The 21,471-nt window shown below is 41.6% G+C and overlaps 1 protein-coding gene across 4 annotated transcripts in view; it reads right to left on the bottom strand.

The window, feature by feature from the left end:
• The window catches only part of CDC14A (cell division cycle 14A), a 174,130-nt gene that overhangs the window by 12,129 nt on the left and 140,530 nt on the right, over window positions 1-21,471 (bottom strand). Inside the window, exons 12-15 of one of the 4 annotated variants that reach the window (XR_006601838.1) lie at window positions 14,073-14,188; window positions 12,256-12,303; window positions 10,099-10,221; window positions 8,894-9,270 (exon numbers count right to left, since the gene is read on the bottom strand). Coding sequence is in view for 1 of the 4 variants with exons in the window: in XM_004775179.3 (XP_004775236.1) it covers window positions 9,075-9,408; window positions 10,099-10,221; window positions 12,256-12,303; window positions 14,073-14,188 (621 nt within the window). In the remaining 3 variants the exon portion in view is untranslated. Of the gene's footprint in view, window positions 1-8,893; window positions 9,409-10,098; window positions 10,222-12,255; window positions 12,304-14,072; window positions 14,189-21,471 lie in introns of all 4 variants that reach the window. The other 3 variants (XR_006601836.1, XM_004775179.3, XR_006601837.1) reach the window with 3 other exon arrangements.

Raw genomic sequence — 21,471 nt, 5'->3', positions numbered from 1 at the left:
GATACCTTCCAGAATGGACACAGTTAAAGGAGAATTAATGGTTTGGGAAAGCGCAGGAGGAATCCAATCAGAACACAACCAGAGCAACTGAATTTAAAAATGTAAAGCAGAAGGTAAGAAATGCTGAGGACAGACTGAACATAAGTCTAGGGGGTGTCACAAAAGGAGAAGTAGGGGAAAGGCAGACAATGTCCAAGAAGAAAACGCCTCAGGACTTTCCATTACTGAACAAGCCAGCGGCCCTGAGATTGAAAGCAGACACTGAGGCTCCAAAATAGAAACTATACTGAGTCTGTATCTAGGTATATTATGGTGAAACTGTAGAACTTCAGGGGGAAAGAGACAAATCTCAGAAAAATTGGTTTTGTTCTTCAACCAAAGAAGCTTTTTAAGCAAAGGACATTAGGAAACTGGTATTTTAAGCAGATTGTGGCAATTCTACAAAGCCAGATAGAAGGGACCAGAAAAATGAGGGCAGATGATCAGTTAGGCCAGAAGATGCCCTCATGGAGCTTTCCACCTAGTGGGAGGCAATGGTTTATATGTCTTTCACGTTCCTCCATTAAAAAAAATACTGTACTTATGGTAAACATATATATAGTAGATAATTTTTTTAATTGGACAAGTCTTTATACATATATAAAAATCTCTCTGCTCCTGGCCAAATTAACAATTAAAGCAAGATTAGAATGACTCTTTTCTATTGACTTAGCAGTGTTTTTGGTATCGCCTAAAAAAAGTGTCAAATTAAGTTGAACAACGAAGGCACTAATTCTAATGTATTTGATATTAAAGTTCTGTATTTGAAAGAGTCCTCTCAAATGGAGAGTCAAACACAGCTGACTGGCTTTGTACAGCAAATTAATGTAAACCACGGTTTAACCCTGGAAACTGAAAAGATCCTTAGCTGTATCTGCAAACACGGTGTGTACCTAACAGTTTATATGCAGAGTTAAAGGCACCATCTGAACCATGCTGACCTCAAACAATTTGATGCTTTGTCAAGTAACAATCTCAGTCTCCTTGGAACAAAAGAATATCAATGCCGAATAAAGGACAAAGATGCAGTTCAAAGACGGAGCTCATGTTCTCGGTATTAGTAACATCCTTTAGCTGAAAATTCCATCACATTTAAGGTAATGCCACAACACAGAGAAGAGGGGAAAAACACAGCAACTTAAATGTTTATACAGCTTTGAAAGCTGGTACTGATCCTTAGTATTAAATGTAATATTTAATCTTTAAGATTTGTGATTCAAGATCATATTTAAAATCACAACTGGGGGGGCGCCTGGGTGGCTCAGTGGGTTAAAGCCTCTGCCTTCGGCTCAGGTCACGATCTCAGGGTCCTCAGCAGGGAGCCTGCTTCCCCTCCCCGCCAACTTGCCTGCCTCTCTCCCTACTTGTGATCTCTCTCTGTCCAATAAATAAAAAAACTTCAAAAAAAATTAAAAAATTAAAATCACAACTGGATGACAGTTTGTAGAGTGGGGAACAGGCAGAGAGGAAAGACATGAAGGTTAAATCCAGAAAAGCTATTAACATCCCATTGGAAAGTAGAAGAATTTTATTGGGAACGAATGTTCAAACAATCAATAAGTAGCTCCTCACCGTCACACAAACATTAGTCCAAAGTAAAAATGAAGCAAGCTCTCATGCACATGCCAATCACTCAGATTTCCTCCAAACTGGGCGTTTTACTGGGCTGGATCTAGTATTTTGATCTTATTCCAAGTCCTACTCTAAGAATCACTAATTCCTTATATAAGTAAATATATATATTTATATTTATATTTATATTTATATTTATATTTATATATATTTTCTGACTCATGCCAGAACACAGAAGAACTTAACCTACTCACAGGCTACCAGTGCTGGTCTGGCCCTGGTGAAATCTGAGACAGAGAACACAGAGAACAAACTACTCCCTACCAGAGTAGACGTAGGTGAGGGACAGACAAAATGGGAGAAGGGGAGTGGGAGATGCAGGCTTCCAGTTATAGAACGAGTAAGTCACAGGGATGAAAAGTACAGCATAGGAGTATAATTGATGGCATTATCATAGCATCGTATGATGACAGATGGGAGCTACACTCGTGGTGAGCACGGCAGAATGCAGAGAGATGTCGAATCACTGTTGCACACCTGAATGTAATGTAACCCTGTGTGCCCATGTGTCCATGTCAATAAAAAAGAAGCACGATAACCAACAAATAAATGTAAAGGGACAAAAGTAATATTGGAGGCAAAAATTCAAGTCGCCTTATGATTTCCAAAAAATAAATAAGTTTGTGATGGGGAACTCATCCACAGAGAGCAGATTAACCGGCGGAGTACAAACACGGCTGCTCCCTCTCACTCAGGGAACGGCATTCATGAAAGTTTCAGCATAAGGAGAACGCCAGGGTCAAACAGTAAGTACGCACACAATAGTTCACTTCAATTGTCCTTTCAAATGCAAACCAAAGGAACTGTTTTTAATTCCTTCCCGTGTCTAGCAGTATGTTAGAAACCCATACCCTATAGAAGAACTTTATGAAACTTTGTATACTGACACTCAAAGAAAGTCTAAAAGTTGGAGACAAGCCTCATATATCTGGACAACAGGTTAACTGACACAGAGGCTCAGGTATGTTATAAAAAGAGCACCTGCTGATGAAGTCCTAAATATGCATCACGGGCAGGACCGAGAGAAAGGTTAGTTAAAAAGGAAAACGTCGGGTGGGGCCGGTTTGCAGAGGAAGGCTTCAGAGAGTAGGTAGAAGGTAGCTTATCTCTTTAAGAATGAGAAACTGGTGAAGAGGGCATGAAGGGGGGGGTTGGTTTCAAGAAAGGGTTTTCCAAAGGCCAAGAGGTGGGCAATAATGAGAACCTAGTGGGGAAAGAGGCCAAGGGATCCCACTCAGGGATAAGCAGGTAAATAAGGTACAGAGATATGAGAAGGGGACCTGAGGGAAAAAGGCCTGGAAGCTCAGCAAAGGAATTCAGGATTACTGTTCCAGCACTGGGAGTCCTGGTCACTTAAAAAAAAAAAAGATTTATTTATTTATTTATTTATTTATTTGACAGGCAGAGATCACAAGTAGGCAGAGAGGCAGGCAGAGAGAGAGAGGAGGAAAGAGGCTCCCTGCTGAGCAGAGATCAGGAGCTGAAGGCAGAGGACCTGAGCTGAAGGCAGAGGCTTTAACCCACGGAGCCATCCAGGCACCCCTCCTGGTCACTTTTGAACAGGTGAGTATAACGATGAGATCAGTTCTTTCTTACCTGACAGTGTTTTAAAGTGGGCTTGGAGAACTATAGATTAGGGGCCGAATCCAGCCCACCCCCTATTTTTGTGAATCAAACTTCACTAAGACACAACCACACCATCTGTTTAGGTATCGAGTTGAAGAGTTGGGACACAAAGCCCAAAACACTATCGGGCCCTTGACACAAAGAGCCTGGGCCCCTACTTACAGTACGAATTAATGGAGAGACTGAGTTAGGAAGATCAGCCATGAGGCTAACCCAAAAACAACAAAGATGAGAAAGCAGCAGAATAAAGGAAAGTGGGGGAAATTCTGAGAGACAGTGAATGGCCTCATCGACATCACCTGCAACATTGCCGTGAGAACGTCTCTGGAAACGTCCGAAGACCAGTATGTACGAGTGAGTAGCAAAGCTTCGTAGAAGCTACTGCTGAGGAACAGTAGTAAAATCACAAAAAGTTTTAATAGGTGATGCCCAGAGCAGCTTTCAGAAGAACCTTATCACAGAACAGCTTATTTATACTTATATACCCTACCCATCAATACAACAAAAGCTTATTCCAAAAGGCCACTCCATACAGCAAAGCTTAATGTGACCCTGTGACACCAAAGTGATTAAAAGTTCTTCATAACCAACCTGACTCTACATATACAAACATCTGTATGTATATATATTTTATAGCAAAGCACATTATTTTACAACTCCTCAAAAAGCTCGCTGTATAAAAAAAGATCTAGAAAAAACATCTATAAAAAAGATGTTTACGAAGGACCACAATTTTCCTCTGGGTAGTTAAGTTCTCATTTACAAAGATAAATACATCATTTAAAAATTAATTATAAAATGTGGTAGATCTGTTGGTCATATACGATTATTTAATAGCATCAATACTATTGTGTATAGTAAATAAAACATGCAATAATTATTGACCAAGCACAGCATTTACCCAAGGACACCTGCTGAGCAGGGACGGAGGATAGCAGACACAGGGCTCAAACCAGTCTCCCTCCCTTGAGGGTTTCCACCAAGAGCTGTCCTGCACACAACTGCCAGAATTGTCTTCATCAGATCAGATCTGATCAAGTCACTCTGCTGACAAGATTACGACACCTCATGCTTTACTTCCCGGTTTGGCTTCAGCTTAACTTTCCGGCCTCATCTACAGGTGATCTCCCCTGACTTTTTACATTGGAACACTCACTGCTCTTAAAACAATAATAGCTAGCAAGAATTGAGCACCATCTGTAAGCAACTGGGTAAACTACTGCATATGATTTACCTCCTCAGCTAATAATCAACCACCCTATTACAAAGATCTTGTGATCACTACCCTATACCCTTCAAGGCCCCACTGTCACACAAACTCCTTTCCAAGCACACAGCCTTATGTTGTGTAAATTTCACAAAAATTACTTGTCTTCTTTGTCTTACATAGGTCCCACCAAATTGTATAAACTTCAGGGTGCACAAAAACTAGATATGCCCCTGTTTATTTTCATTCCCATTATTCACTTTACTGAGGCTCAGCAAGGTTAAATAACCTACCAAAATATTCACTATAAGACATGGCAAGAGAGAAAATTTGAACCCATGTCTACCTGTCTTCAGAAGCTTAGAGTCTAACTATAGTACAAGGCTGCAGTTCTGGTCTTATAGACTGCAATGTTGCCTGCAGTGACCATTTCTCCTCTTCCTATTTTCATCACTAGATTTCCAGCAGGCTCCTATTCATCCTCCAAAACCCAACTAAAGTGTTACCCTTTCTCCACATCTTTACTTAACCTCTCCTGAAACAATGAGATATCCTTTAGCTAACCCTGTCTTTTAAACACCTGCCACAGTATATGTGTGACATAATGTCATCAAAAAGAATGTGCTTTTTGGAGTCAAACTGACCTAGGTGCAAATTATGCCTCTGCATATTCATGGTACAGTCAGGCCTAGGACAAAATATTTTACCTCTCAAACCCTTAAGTTCTTAATCTTTAAAATGGAGGCAATAATTCTTAACACATTGACTCATGTAAACACCCAACCACTCATTCAAGAAATACTTAACGAGTGCCTACTGTATGCTAGGTACAGAGCATACAACTATGGCATAGAAAACAGAGGCACAGTCCCTGCCCGCACAGAGCTTACAGTCTTAGTGGGGGATACAGAGAAATGAACAGATGGTTAAAATGCAGAGCGAGGAGAGTATTGATTTAGACCAAGGTAGGGTATAGAAGAGCTTATGGAGAAGGGATCATGACCTAACCCAGACTCCAGGGGTCAGGTAAGGACAGCGGAGATGAATAGCAATTCAGCAGTAAGTCTCTTAAAAATAAAACAGAGCAAATATTCAAGACAGATACTGCAAGTAATTTTAATTTAATAAAATACTTCCACCCCACCCACACCATAGTCACACGTCCCTCATTCCTTAAGCATTTGAAAACTCCTCTGAATGTCAGGGAGGGAAAACTGATTTTTTTTTTTTTAACAGTGAGTAGGTTAATAAATATGAAACCTTGTGCATTGCCCTGGGCAGTACAAACCTTGAGGCTCACAGAAGAGGCCAAATAAATAAAAATAAAATCAGATGGTTTCTCAGCTTTCTGTCACCACCAGAAGAATTCCTTAACATTTGCTCTTGTTTTCTGTGTTAAAGCATTTAATGACAGAACAAGGAAATCATTTTTACATTTTTCTGGGGGCTGAACTGCCGCATAAAGTGAGAGAGCAATTGCAGCTTTCAAGAGATGCTAATTGCAGCTTCTAAAATATTAGACTCCCTCTAAACACACGTCACCCTCATCCCCTAGGAGTTTCTGGGTCTTTCTTAAAGGTGCTGGGAGGATATTGCCATACAGACTTCCTTTCCTACCCAAGGATTTGAAAACATATCTGTTGAGTGATTTATTCCTTGCTCTTCAGGGGCCACATGCCCCACAGCTTAGGAAGCCCTGGAGAGAAGGACCACCTTCTTTAGGCAAGAAACCCACAGTGAGAAAAGCTGTATTGGACCGATAAAGGGAAACAATTCACCACCTCCTGCTTTATGCCACATAACATGGGAATTTCCATCTGAATTTAGACTTTCTACCAGCAAGCTAGCAGGGTAGGACTTGGGAGCCTTCCCTCCCACAGAGGTTTTTTAGGCAAAGATAAAGGAGCAAAAAGTCAGCTCTAAGAGACCTGCTACTTCTTACTTCCCGGGAGGGTAAGAAGGAGGAAAATGTTGTCATGCTGGCAATTCTATTTATAAATGCTTCTCTTTACAATAAGATGACAAATTTAAGAGGCAGAAGAGGGGAACAGCAGCAGCTGCCCACACAGACTATTACTTTAAATTTAATTATTGGAAAATCATTCTGTTCAGGCCAGGAGAGGGATGGGGAGGAGGAGGAGAGGTGAAGACAAATAATAAAATATGGAATGACACCAAAAACTAAATTATACAAATATGGGAGGTGGGGAGATGAACATTCACCCAGAGATGTATCCCCATACTTCAAACAGCCAAGAGAAAAACTGAGATCCAAGAAAAAGTAGAACGTTATTCGTTGTCAAGCTCCTGATGCTTTCAGTATTCAGCTGCAAATGTAGATTTCCCTAACTCTTTAGCCACGAAATCAGCAAGATATGTATGTAATTACCTACATATCCGTATGTGTAACACTGTTTCTGAAAATGAACAGATCTGTACTCTGGTCTAAAAATGAGGCTGACCCACAATCAGCATACAAAAATGCTGACAATTCAACTCCAGCTGGGAAGCACATGATTTGTAAACCTTGTTGTGAAAAGGGAAATACCTATAATTTTCCATCGAACCCCCGAATTACTAAGATTAAACTTTACTGATATACCTATACCCATCATAGAGTGGGATCAGAGGCAAATTAAGGGGTAGAGTGGGCTGGCAGTTGCTTGGGGCCCTGATCTACACAGGAATCTAAAATAATGTTGAAAAATATCATGGGAAATAAAATCTTATGGGGAAAATTATACAGTTGACTCTTGAACAATGCATGGGTTGGGGTGCTGGCTCCAACCCGGTCAAAAATCTGCACCCTCGGGACGCCTGGGTGGCTCAGTTGGTTAAGCAGCTGCCTTCGGCTCGGTCATGATTCCAGCGTCCTGGGATCGAGTCCCACATCGGGCTCCTTGCTCAGCAGGGAGCCTGCTTCTCCCTCTGCCTCTGCCTGCCATTCTGTGTGCCTGTGCTCACTCTCTCCCCCTCTCTCTCTCTGAAAAATAAATAAAATCTTAAAAAAAAAAAAATCTGCACCCTCAAAACTTTTGATTCCCCTAAAACTTAATTAGCAATAGCCTACTGTTGACAAGCCTTAGCAAGAACATTAACAATTAATATATGTATTATATACTGTATTCTTACAATAAAGTAAACTAGAGAAAAGGAAATGTTATTTGGAAAATCATAAGAAAGAGAAAACATACTGTACCATATTTATTGAAAGAAATCCGTGAATAAGTTAACCCTTGCAGTACAAGCCTGTGTTGCTCAAGGGTCAATTGTACGTGCCAGGATGGACTGCGTGTGCACAGAAGAGGGGAAAAAAACCTCTGAAGAGAGGCTGAGGTAGGGATGTGAGTTGTAATGTGTCCAACCAACACACACATGCACTGCGTCCTCGAGTTAGGAAAGGTGGTCCCTAAACCACCATCTAAGAAAAGTGGGTCTCGTTTAACTATTCCCATGGGGCTCTGTTCCCCAAGAAAGGCACACTGCCTTCCCCCCGCTCCCCTGCAGAAATCAGCCTCTTCCTGGACAATGGCTGAGGACATGTTTGAAGAACAGTGGGCATGAAGGAGTCTGGGTCCCAGCCCTCCCAGGACTCTGGAGCTGCCTTACGCCCGGACTGGAATCATTCCGATTCACATTTCTTTGATCTCTGAGATTGATTTCTCTTTCCCATTCTGTCCTTATTCTCTCAACTCAAAGCTCACATTCTCATAGATCTCCATTCCCTTTGAGGCAATCAAAATATGTGACTGAAGTGATTCACAGCATGGGGTGAAGCAACAGATTTGACCCAAACAGGGATTTCTGGTTAAAAGGGGGGGGGGCGGGGCTTGGTAACCTATATCCTGAGCTCATGGGGAGAATGTGTTTGGCGATCTTTCATCCTGTCTCTGGAAGAGTGATGGCTAATTCTAAACATCTTCCTGATACTCTGCCTTCCCCTCCCCTACATCCCAGATACCGACTTTTGATCCTTCCTTATCAACACCTTCCATTTGCCATTTTGTTAATTCTGCAGGGTCAGTCCCCTGCAGGAGGTGACTTATTCAGGGACCTAATGGTTAGTTCTGAGAAAGGTCCTATTCGCTCAGCACCTTCCACATTTAAATACTCCGAAATTCATTCATTAACATGATGGGGAAAAGCGATGATTCCTACCACCACCACAACCAAAGCTAAGACCTTCTATCGAATGAACCAGCTCCTGGCTTGGCACCAGCGACCCTGAGTGAATCGCAAACTTCACCGAAAAGTAACCTGAGTCAACAGTGTCCACGACAAAGGGAATGAAAGCTGTTTCCCTTGGAAGAGAGATCACCTAAAAAGGAGTGGGAGGAGGAGGACCAAAAGAAAGGAAGGAAGAAACCCCAGTTGAAACTTGGCATTTACTTGAAGAGGAGCCAGCAGAATGGACGTGCATAGACAGTTTCACAGCACAGAGGGAAGGCATCGCTCAGAAGGCTTCCTTGGCGCTGTTAAATTTCTTGGGTGGCAGCCTTGGCTGGGAAGGCAAGGCACAAAAGTTGCGCTCAGGGTTCTGAGGACCGAGAGGTGGTGTCTGCGAACTTACGGGGATCGAACGGCTCAGGAATCTCGCTGAGGAAGAAGAGAGGCCGGTGTAGGAGGGCCGGAGGAGAGTGGGGTGCTCCTCCGTCTTGACGCTGTGGGGGCTCGGCTGGCTGCTCAGGGTGCTCCCGCTGCTGTTGTTGCTTCTGCTGTACTGGTTGTTGTTGAGCTCAGGGTAATTTCTGGCAGGCGGCTGGGAGCTGCCGTTCAAGAGGTTGGTGAGTGGACTGGCTACGAAACCCGCCTTAGAGGACGAGGAGGCCTTTTTGTTCTCTGGCTCCTGTGTTGCGGCATTCAAGTTGCCTAGAGAACTGGCTAGCCGGGAGTTTATGGAAAAGCTGAATGGAAAACACAGGTTGGGGAGGGGGGACATAGACAGCGATGTAGACTCATGTGGAGTTCATGTTTCTAAAACACATAATTAGGACATGAGGGGAATGGGATGCAGACAGTTCTGATCAATGCACATGGTGACAAAATGGCTTCCTCATGGCTCTTGGTGATGGTATCGTATGGGGCCGTGAGTTACACAGGTTAACTTCCTGTCTAAGCAGTTAATTAAGACCCAAGAAGCTGGCGTAACCACTCTGACTGGATATGTTGAGATAGAACATCTGGGGGTTCTATGCGTCCTGAGGTAGAGAGTAAATGAAGAGGGCCATATAACAGGAGAGCAAAACGTAGACTTCAGTGTAAGATTTAACTTACACGTACTCATTCTAATGTCTCTGCCCATGGCAGGAGAAATGACAATACCACATAGCATTAGTCTGTGCCACGGAACTCCAATCTCCTGATCGCGTTAGGCAAGCTGGAGCTTCACTACAGAAAGGGAAACCACATGGTTCTCCCTCCACAGCCTTGTCCCGCCATGTGAGACAGAACAGAAGCCCCGGAGGGTCACAGAGCCGTCTGTGATTCCTCCTCTTCTCCATGATCCCCTCCTCTGACAAACTTTAGCCAAACCCGTTGTGTGCTATGGCCTCCCTCTACTTCCCGCCAGTATCTGAGAAGCAGAGAAAAATTACCTTCTTACACTGGCACCCGAGGACAAAGAACCTCTGTTTATCCTCTTGGCTGTCGCTGAAGGGGACAAAGCCACTTTCGAGGTCTTCAAAGTAGTTGCAGATCCTTGTGGGGACGAAGTCAATCTTTGTGGAGAAAAAAAAAGGGCAAAATGTCACACAAAAGCTGTGTCATCTTAATATTTAGCAATCACCTAAGACAGGGTAAACTAGTAACATTAAAGAGATCGCAGCAGGTCACGATAACAGTGACAGGAGCAGCAGTCAAGGCTGACGGAGCACTTGCTCTGCGTCAGGCTCTCTTCTGAGAACCTTATAGATGGTAATCGGCTCATCCTCACAACAGCCCTGTGAGGTAGCTGAGACAGCAATCCTCACTCTGCAAGTGAGCAAACAGAGCCACAAAGGAAAAGCTCCTCATCCAAAGTCACTCAGTGAGCAAGGGACAGAGCTGGGATTCCAATCCAGGGTCCAAAGTCCTGTCCATCACCAGGATCTTGCCCTGTTGGTCATCCCTTCTTTGATGGTGGTGTTCGTTCTTTGCACGTCCTTAGATTCTACTCCTTTATATTTTAAATCTGTCTTCTTCTTTCCGCTCTGCAGCTGCCCTAGCTGAGGCCATCACTACTCTTTCTCGTGGCTACTAGCAACATCTTGTAATCTTCTTGGCTACTAGCAACATCTTGTAATCTTCTTCCTTAAAATTCAAATTCTGAAGAGCCTCCGGTAGAATCTAAAATATTTAATTATGTCGCTCTGCTGTTTAAACCATTTAATCTTTCCTCGGTGCCCAGAAAGCCTGAGTTCCTTGGCTGTACTTATGAAATCCTCCTATCTGGCCTTAGCCTTTATGAACAGGTCCCTTCTTTCCACGCTTTCCCACTAGACATCTCTCCTCCAGCGACACAAACTGTTCTGAGTTCGCTGAATGGACAGCACTCACACCTGTGTCCAGCCTGCATATGCTGTTTTTGCTGCCAGAGCATCTCCTCCTTCCCTTACTCCCCCTCCATCTCCATCTGCCTCGTTCCATTGCTTATACTTTGCTGGTCAAAACAGCTGGTACCCTATAGAGCAAGCACTGAATTCCCAGGCAGGGTAAGCATCCTGTTTCATCATATATTCTCAAGGTAAATCATAGCCCTCATGCCATATTTCATTGGTATTTCTTTTCTTTGCTATCAGCTCCACTGAGGGCAAAGGACTGTCTCTCATTTCTATTCCCAGTGCCAGTCTCAGTCCAGTGCCAGACTCAGAGAGGATGTTCATTAATGTTTGAGGGAAAAGAGACTCAAACCTGGACAGCCAGGGTCCAGTCACGGTTTTAATACCAAACCTGTTTAAACGCACCTGGACCTTGCTTTCCTATCTGTTCTAGAAAAGCTTACTTACTTGTAGACTCTTTCCTTTATCCTCCTCTCCCCCAAACAACATTTTAAGTACATGTTTTGTCTCTAAAACATGAAAGGGAAAAGTGGTACAAGGAAACAGCTCAAGTTTCTGGAGAAGTCTGAGCCCTCTCAGAAATGCCCACACAAAACCACCCTAAGACCTTGGGCTGCATAAGAGTCAGAGGTGAGAGGTGAATCAGCTTTCCACCCCTATCTTATCAACAGTCTTGGCAAACATGTCCAAGCCCTCATCAAGGCATGTACAGCACTCTGGTACCACTGGTGCCTTGAAACCACCCCAGGACTGTTTGGGGGGCATTTTTTCCAGAGACAAACACTAATGTTTCCCCTTCAGATGGAGGACGGGGAAGGAAATAAGACTAGAAAATAAAGAACAAACACATGTAAAATGAGGGGGGAAGAGGGCTAACAGAAGTGTTAAAATCTCAAGGCAAACTTGGTCACTGGATTGAAAGGCACTTTGCCACGCAAGCGTAGCTTCTTAGAGACCCCAGAACGTGCTGGAAGTACAGACTGCACTGATGTCACTACCAGTGGCCACACCTACGGATACCTCAGGAAAACCAAAATCCCCTTCTCAGTGAGCATTAAAAATAAGGTGTAGCATAAAAATCCAGAACAGAAAGGAAGGGACTTAAAAAGTGAAAAGCTGTACACAATTTATTTTCACCAGTTTTGGGGGTGGGAAATGTATCTAAAGGTGAGCACTTATTTACAAGATACTAGAAATTCACCTCAGTAACAGTACCTGATAGGCTGGGACACTGCTCTTGGGTGCCCTTTCATATCATCCAACCTACGGAAATCAAAGACAAATGCTCATGCATCACTGGGTTCACACATTGAATCAAAGACCAAAAGGCAGAGCATGTGGAGTCAGACCAGTAAAAATACTAAATTTGTAAAAGGGGGAAACCTCCCAAATGGATATCAGTACTCATCCCGTTTCTAAAACAAATCCCAGAACCAGCAGGAAACCCATTTCAGTCATTTTGATTCATCTTGAATTTAATTTACAGCAAATTGCTTTAAATCAGAAGGTAGTTAAAAAAAAAAAAAGTTCAATGATGATGAAAAAAAGTTCAACCATGATGCTGTTAGGAAAAACTCAATTCCAAAAAAATTTCAGAGAATTAGAAAAATCATATTGGAATCGCCTTCTAAAATTTGTGTAGTGGAGATTCTCTTACTTCTTTTGCCTACTTATGTGTCAAGTTATATGCCAATTTATCCCTCCCTGCCCTTATGATTTCTTCAGAATAAAATCTACATCTGTTTGATATTAATTAAGCAATATAAAGCCATTTCTTAAGCGTTTCAAGGGAAAACAGGGCAAATAAAGAGATTAGTGGTCTTGAAGAACCTTCCACAGACGTCGATGGTACCCACAGCAAGCAGAGCACACACTGCACAGTACTGGGTATGACTAGCAGTTCCATTCCAACTCCGTCCCACAGGGGAGGGATCGAACCTCTCTAAGCTCAAGCAACCAATCCAAATGTGGGTGATGATACGTACCTTCTGTATTAACTCAGTTAATCCTCATATTGAAACTAAGCACCTACCAAGGCTCCTGACCATAGTAGCTGCTCAGTGAATGATAAGTCTCTTTAGTTTTCTGTGGCAGCTGGCGGTTACTACTAAGCATCAGCCTTGCTATCCCATCTTCTCCTGTTGCTATAGAAAACGGTCACCTTGAATTTGGGCCGCATAAACCTTCTTTCCTCAGGTCAGGGAACCAGTACTCAAAGTTCAGACCTAATTCGACTTGGGTTCTAATCCTCCCAGATAACACATGAAAACTAAACTCTCTGTGAAGCTGTTTGACACGTTATCATGCTGGCAAAACACCCCTCTTGCTGTGCCTGTGTCTCACTTAAAAAGTAGCCATTTCCCATTATAATCATTTGTGAACTTGTCACCACCCCGTATGTTACAGTAAGGAACCTAGAAGATATTCATAGATTTCTGCACCTACATTGATCCTGAAGACTTTCTTTTTTAACTGATCTGAACCAGGAGCACGTTCCAGATAGTGTGATCCCAAGTCAGGTTCCATCAATCGGTTCTGATTCGTAATTTTAGACTTCAAACTCAGGATGGTTATAACTTTACAGACACAGGTAAGAACTGGTTATTCAATTCTCAGATACAGAACATTAAGCTAAGGAGCAAGGATATACCAAAGCTTGGCATTTAGTACTTTTCTGCCCTCTCTAGATTCAAAACGAAAGTCTCAGCACACCTGTAAGACAGGACACCCACTCGTGGGGGAAGAGTAGAATTCCAAACGGAATTTTGAGCACAGTCCCAGGGACACCTGAGGGCACCGCAGTTTAAGGTGGGATTCCAGAGGCTGAGAGTTTGCAGGAGCTGCTGTCTGTAAGCTTCTAAAGCTTAGCTGCTCCCAACAGTGACCGGATAATAAACTACCCAAAACAGTAATAAACCAGAAAACAAGAGGTAAACATGGCTCTTGCAGAATGATATTCAAAAGAGAAGAGTAAATGCTCTATCCACAAATGGAGGCACAATACAAACTTAAAAGTTTAAAATGGATCCTACCTAAATGCACAGGATGGTGAGGAGCGTGGCTGCCTCTGACTTTTTAAGGCACGTAGTTTGTCTCCCTGGGTTATACTGTTTTTCATTTCCACATCCTCATCCTCTTCTAAATTACTCTGGAAAAAAAATGCATGTTCCATAGAAAAGTTATTATGAAAAATTTTGCTTTACATAGATTTCTTAATAGACTATAAACCATGTATTTCATATAGATTATCTTAAATAGTTTTAACACACTATGAATTCAGCATTATGTCTGTGTGTGCGCACACACACACACACATATGCACACACATACTAAAGAATGTTCAACTATTCATCAATTAAATATACTGGTTAAACTTCAAATCAAAGCATGGGTATGAATGTGGTAGAATTTAAAAGGAGCTCTTTCTTACAACGGACCACAGCCAAAGAGACTCTCATGGAAACAAAATCATGCTTTGGAATATAGCTCAGATACAGGCTGACTCAATAGATACATTACAAATATGTTTCCAGAGACAACTAGGATCAGTCACTGCAAATGTTATAACTTATTTACAAAAATGGAAGATAAAACAATTTAGGATATCTAGACAACAACTTACTAGGCTCGATTAACACCAGTAAAAGCACTCAAGACCTTTCCAGAAGGAGTTAAAGCTTACTAGATTGGGAAAGTGTTTCCTGCTGAAATAAGTCTTATAGGTTGAAAAATAGAAGTACCATACAAGGTCTCTTCACATGCTAGCTCACATTTCATTCTTACAACTCAGGGCAGGGAGGACACTGTTGCCCATAAAGATGAAAAAAAGGAGGTGCTCATAGAAGAATATTGCCCAAGCTCCCTAAAGCTCTTCATAACAGCTATGATTTTAAAATCAGACTTCTTGACCCCAAATACAATAGTACACTAACACTGCACCAGTAAAGATTTTATTTTGCCCACTTTCTCTCCTGAATAATTCACATGCTTTGAATTTGCTAATTCCTTGCAGCCATAAAAGTCTTCTCCCGTCTTTAAAGCTAAAACTTTTAATTGATAAAAGATATACAGAAATATACTTCCCTGTCATATTCTAGTCATTTCTGATAGCCATTCCTGACTCAAAACACTTCTTTGCTCCCCACCACATAGGTTGGGTTGCATGGCTACATCTGGGGTCTCTAGGCATGTCCTGGGTAAAAAGACCACACCTTACTACTTTAAGTTGGAGCTTGAAAAAGCAAAACAGACATACAAAGCACACACCTGGAACGAAAGAAGAAATAATGAAGAAGAAAGCTTCCTAGAGGAGGAAATCCTTTAATTGAGTATTGAAGAATGAGTATGGAGTGAAGCAGGCCAAGGTCACAGGAAGGATCATGCTGGCAAAGAACACCTGTTCAACTGTCACAGGCTCATGGAAGCTTAAAGTCAGACAAGATTGTCTTAAAGTCATAAGTTGCCCATCTACAAAGTCTTCAGGAATTGGTTATACTATCTCAGACCTTACAACCCCAGTGGGGAGAAATCCATTACACCCAAAGAAGTCGGCAGGAATAGAAATAAGGCAGGCCTGAAAGCTAGGCTTGCTAGCAGGATGGCACACCTGAGGAGGTGGGCTTAGCTTCACCCAGCCATTAACATGGGTGTTATTACCAGTTACTTGTAACTGACGGAAGGACCGGCACACAGTAGGAGTCTTTAGAATATGGAACTGGGTTCTTGAATGACCTGACAGGATCCTCACCCTTATTGGTCAGGTTCATTGTCCAATGGGCACCTTTGTGGGAAAGCCAGGAAAGCTCCTTTGTCCTTCCGACCAGGAGGATCTTTGTATTCCTAACTCTGAAATGCCTTCAAAATTCTTTTTTTTTTTTTTTAAGATTTTATTTAATATTTATTAGACCGAGAGAGACCTAGTGAGAGAGGGAACACAAGCAGGAGGAGTGGGAGAGAGAGAAGCAGGCTTCCCGCTGAGCAGGTTACCCCATGCAGGGCTCAATCCCAGGACCCTGGGATCATGATGGGAGACCAAGGCAGACGCTTAGTGACTGAGCCACCCAGGCACCAGTACCTTCAGATTCTAAGGAAAAGTGAGCTTCAACCTAAAATTCCCAAATTCAACCCAATAGACATAAAGGTAGAACAAATACACAGAAATTGACCTCCCACACAATCTCTCTGAGAAAACTATTAAAGGATGTATGTCAGGGAAAAGTTAAGAAGACAGGAGGAAATCCAGGAAAATTAGGACTCTAACTGCAGAGTATGAAAAGAAGGGCTCAGTTTGGAACTGTAGAGTAAGGCTAGAGAACAACCAATCCAGGCTGGAAAGAAGAAGCCTCTTGGGGAAAAGAATGAACTTGGTAAAGTTTTTTTTGCTGTGTCAAGATTTTGTAAAAATTAAAAATTTCTTGGCATAACTAGGGGGAGGAAGGAGTAGCCTTATTTTTTCCCCAAGGAAAAAAAATACACAGAAAACTCTGCAAATAAAAAGGCAATTAACTCACATCTGAACTCATATAACACTGTGTCAACTGTATGTAAATGAAAAATAAATAAATAAATATAAAACACCACAAAAATAGGTAATTAACTCTGGGAAAAACAAAGAGAGGTTCAACAAAGGAAACAGAGTAGACTACCAACCTCAAGAGTGAACAATTCTTACACAGTAATAATGACATATTATTGGTTTTAACCCAAAATTATGATGTAGCTGTACTGGGAAGCACAGGGGAGTGACAGTAACATCTCAGGGGAGGGGGAAGCTAAAATCCCATCCACCACAACCAGGAGGCAATCAAAAAATGTCCAAAATCAATAAACTGTTTTAAATAGCATTATAAGCAAGACACTGATGTGCAGAAATAGGGTAGTGAAAATGCCGGTATCATTTGCTTAGAGGTTCCCCCTTCTGTGGGTGGGTTTGGGAGTTGGTCTAGGAGAATAGGAAGGTGGGATAGGGGATGGATATTTTTTATTAGAATTCAGTAATTTTTGACACTTCTAAAAGTGTGATCACATATTACTTGGAAAAAATAAATACTAATTTAACAAGATATAGAATTAAACAAAAAAAATAGTATGTTTTACATTATGGTTATGTTACAAGTTACAAGTATTTTCTCTCCCACTTCATTATGCATTTGAAAGGTAAAATCTTTTAAATATAATACATTTCCAATGTAGAAAACACTGCAACAGAGAGCCACACCCCTAACTAGCCAGATTTAATATATTTTCTACTTTAGCTCCTTCTCTCTTTTTTTTTAAGATTTATTTGACAGGCAGAGATCATAAGTAGGCAGAGAGGCAGGCAGAGAGAGAGCGGGAAGCAGACTCCCCGCTGAGCAGAGAGCCTGATGCAGGGCTCGATCCCAGGACCCTGAGATCATGACCTGAGCCGAAGGCAGAGGCTTAACCCACTGAGCCACCCAGGCACCCCTTAAGCTCCTTCTCTTAAGGAGTTTACTTAAATACCCTAGCTCTCAAAGAAAAAGAAAACATTACTTATTAAGTCCCAGCTCCTCTCAACCTCTGGAGAAGGAAACCATGTATTTTCTAAAGGGGAAAAAAAAATTAAAAAAAAAAATATATATATATACACAAACACACAAGTATCATAGGAAAAAAATACATGTTTATTTTATATATAAAATAATATATAAATACATATATTTATTTTTTCCCTATGATACTTGTTATGTAATGACAAAATACAGATAAGAGTGTAAAAAATATTAAAACCACCAACATATTTACCATCAAAAAGCAAAGCCCATTAGCATTCTGGCATATAGTCTTCCAGATTTTCCCCATGTTATACATACCATCCCCCAACATACTTCTTCCTGACAAAGAGGCTGAGTTACATATATGCTGCCCTATAACTTACTTTTTCACCTGAAAGATATATTGTTGGAAGTATTTCAGTATAAATTAAAAAAACCAAAACCCCCCAAACCTCTCTATTATTATTCTTTGTGGCTCCATAAAATTCCATTGTCTAGATACCACCAAATTTCATTTATTTTCCTTTGGTTCAGGCTGTTCTCTGTCTTTTATCACTATAAACAGTTCCAACAAACATCTTCCTCTATACATATGGCTTTTAAAAACTGTACTATGATATTATGGCTTTTACACACTGTCTTAAGATGGATTCATAGAAGTGGAACCTCTAAACGCATTGTACGGTCTTCCGCCATGCTTCTTCAAACGAATTCTCCATTTCAATCTCCAACTGGCAATCTTTAGTTTTTATTCCCCAAATCCCTGCTAATATTGCCTACATTCTTTAATCTCACACAACCTGAGAGGCAGAAACAGGATCTTGTCATTTAGATTTGTGTTTCTTTAATTTCTTGGAAAGTAGAAACAAAAGAAAGTGTTTACCAGCCATGAGGATTCCCATTTTGTTTTATTTGTGTATGTGGCATTTTCACACTGATTTTTAAGCATTCTTTACATTAAAAAAAAAAAATACAATACCCTAATTTGAATATGTAGCAAACATTTTCTTCTATATGGTGACTGCAAGGAGAATGAACGGGAGAAGGATAATTCTTTGTGTGTGTGTGGGGGGGGGCACAGTTTAGTGGCTCCTGCAGAGGTCTGGTGACAGGTGACAGACTGGATTAGGTGTGAGAGATCGCTTAAATCAGGACCTGGGGATGGAAGGGGGAGGGGAAAAGATCCAGACATACAATACTGGTCTAAAGAAATCTACTAAAATATATGTCATCTTTTTTTATTATGTTATGTTTGTCACCAGAAAAAGACAATTATCATATGGTTTCCCTTATTTGTGGAACATAAGCATAGCATGGAGGACATTAGGAGGAAGAAGGGAATAATGAAGGGGGGGAATCACGTAATTTTTTTTAATCTCAGTGTATCATCCTTTATTTCTGTGGCTTTTGTATGAAGCTTCAGGCATTTTTAGGACTAAGAGGCACAGGATATATAAGCCATAAAATTCTCAGTAGGGGATTAACAGCCTTCAAAATCTTGACAAAAAGTTTTACAATGTTATTCAAAATACATTTAAATTAAATGACAGAATTAAGAAACGAGAGAGCTGGAAGAAAAATGACACTGGCCTTCTGGAATCCTGAGTATGACATAGACATGAATAGAACTAAGCTCTGTATTTATCAGGGCACCTAGAACACAAACACCTGTGAAGGGAAAAAATATTAGGAAACACAGTTCCTTTTCTCATGAGGGCATGAATCAATCCCAAGAAACGGTAGACCTGCGACCGGCCATTTGAAGGCTTCTCAACAGGTGCTGGGAGGTCTCATTCTTTCTACCAAATTTATTCCTTAAAATAACTGATAAGTAGTCACAACTGGGAACCTAGCCTAGGCTTCCTTTGTGCTCCAGCCCCTCTCCCCCCAGAGTCTCCGTGCATATCCTCTCTGGCCCTGAGCTGCTTGAATCCCCTAAAATCTGTTGAAAAGAAACAAAGTCACATGGTTGCTGGTGGTACAAACTCAGAAAGCCTAGTCCAGGGAAGACCCTCATATTTTTGCTCCCCAAAGAGGTAGGTCTGTTGTCAGACTCATCACTGCCCTCCGGAGGGTCTAAGTACCAGCTCTTTCATTCAGATACCAGCCTGCCCTACATAAAGGCAGGAAAATGAGAGCAAACTAAAATACATAAAGAAAGAACATTTCAAAAGATATGCTTATTTACAGATGATGGTCTAGCTAAAGAACAAATTATAGTTGCAAACTAGAAAGATTTATTTTATGCCATCAGTTGTTCTCTAAATATAGACAAGATGAAAAAGAAAATAAAATGTATGCATAGGTTTCAGTAGGATAAGTAATGACTGACCAACGCATTAATCCGATGGTGACAGAGTAAGTCACTGGGGAGGCAGTGGTGTGTGCCATTAAGAAAAAAATCTATTAGACAAAATATAGCACACTAGGGAAAAAAGACGGAAGAGTTATAATAGAAAAATGACATAAAAAGAGAGTTTGAAATAGAAATGAGTAAAAATAGAAGTGAAAGGATTGGAAGAGAAAGATGATAATGGATTTTTAGTAGGTTTAAGTGATTTGGCTGGGAAAGGTGGCTGGGTCATCTCCAAAATTCTTTCAGCTCTCAGATGCTGAAACTGTGAGATGTGAAAGCTGAGGAAAGGCAAAGATATCATCTCATAACAAGCTGCTTCTGATCATGTAAAGTTTGGATTGATCAGAGCCCCCAAGTCTGTCTTCTCTCCTTCCTCGGCTGCCACTGTTGAGACCTTTATCCCCTGGGACCACTCCCCCTTCACCAACTTCCTGGTCTCCCACCCCAGACCACACAGACCCCAGCAGCCCTTTCCTTCACAGCCAGGGAAGTCTGCCCAAACTCTGGCTCTCTGTTGTACTGTCACTCTCCTGTCCTAGAACCTCTCCCGAATCCCAGTGGCATTCAGAATGGAACTGGAATGCCATAGGGGTCCCAAGAGTGGAAAGAACGGTGCTTGAAAGAAGAGTCTTAGAGAGTTAATTTTTTACTTCATGGATTTTCTCTTTCTAAGATACACTCTATACACGGGCATTAGGTATAAAAGAGCAAAGGATTTTATAAATCACAGTATCTCCGTGACATGATTAAAAAGCTATATTCTTGGAGCACCTAGCTGGTTCAGTCGGTGGAGTGCAAGACTCTTGATCTCGGGGTTGTGGGTTTGAATTCCATGCTGGGTGTAGAGATTGCTTAAAAACAAGGTCTTTAAACATTAGTTAATTAAATAATTAACTAAAACATGATATTTTTATTTACCTGTCAATTTACATGATCTTGGTGGAAGGGGCAGCACTTGTACCTAATTAATATCTCTAAGTCAAGAGCATCTGATTGATTGGTGTGCTACTATTGGATTATCACCCCAGAGAAGGAAAAGTTAATAATCACAATTCCAGGAGAAATCTACTGCCACAGACTGGCTAAAGTTCTGTCCAAACTGACTGATGTAATACACTAAAGCTACACTTAGGACCGCATAGAGAGGCAGCAGGGTACAGAGAGGGGCCTCAGGTGGGTGGCTGAGAGGAGACACTGAAGCCAGAGCACCGACGTCTAACTGAGAGCTCTACTGTGTACTCTGGGATCTTGGAGAGACAGTTTGACTTTCTCTACCTCAGTCATGCCTTCTGTTAAAGGAGGCCTAGTAACAATGCCTATTTCCTATAGCTGCTATAAGAATTAAGAGTTAACCCATGTAGGGGATGCCTGGATGGCTCAGTCAGGTTAAGCGTCTGTCTTCAGCTCAGGTCATCATCTCAGGGTCCTGGGATGGAGCGCCATGTCAGGCTCCCTGGTTATCAGGAAGTCTGCGTCTCCCTTTCCCTCTGCTCCTCCTAATCCCCTTCTCCCAGCTCATCCTCTCTCTCTCTCTCAAATGAATGAATAAAATCTTAAAAG

The sequence above is a fragment of the Mustela putorius genome, unplaced genomic scaffold (assembly GCF_011764305.1).
Source record: "Mustela putorius furo isolate JIRA1106 unplaced genomic scaffold, ASM1176430v1.1 tig00003853_pilon_pilon_pilon, whole genome shotgun sequence".
NCBI lineage: Eukaryota > Metazoa > Chordata > Mammalia > Carnivora > Mustelidae > Mustela > Mustela putorius.
Note: the sequence above shows the minus strand (reverse complement) of the source record. Positions and strands in the feature narration are given on the sequence as shown.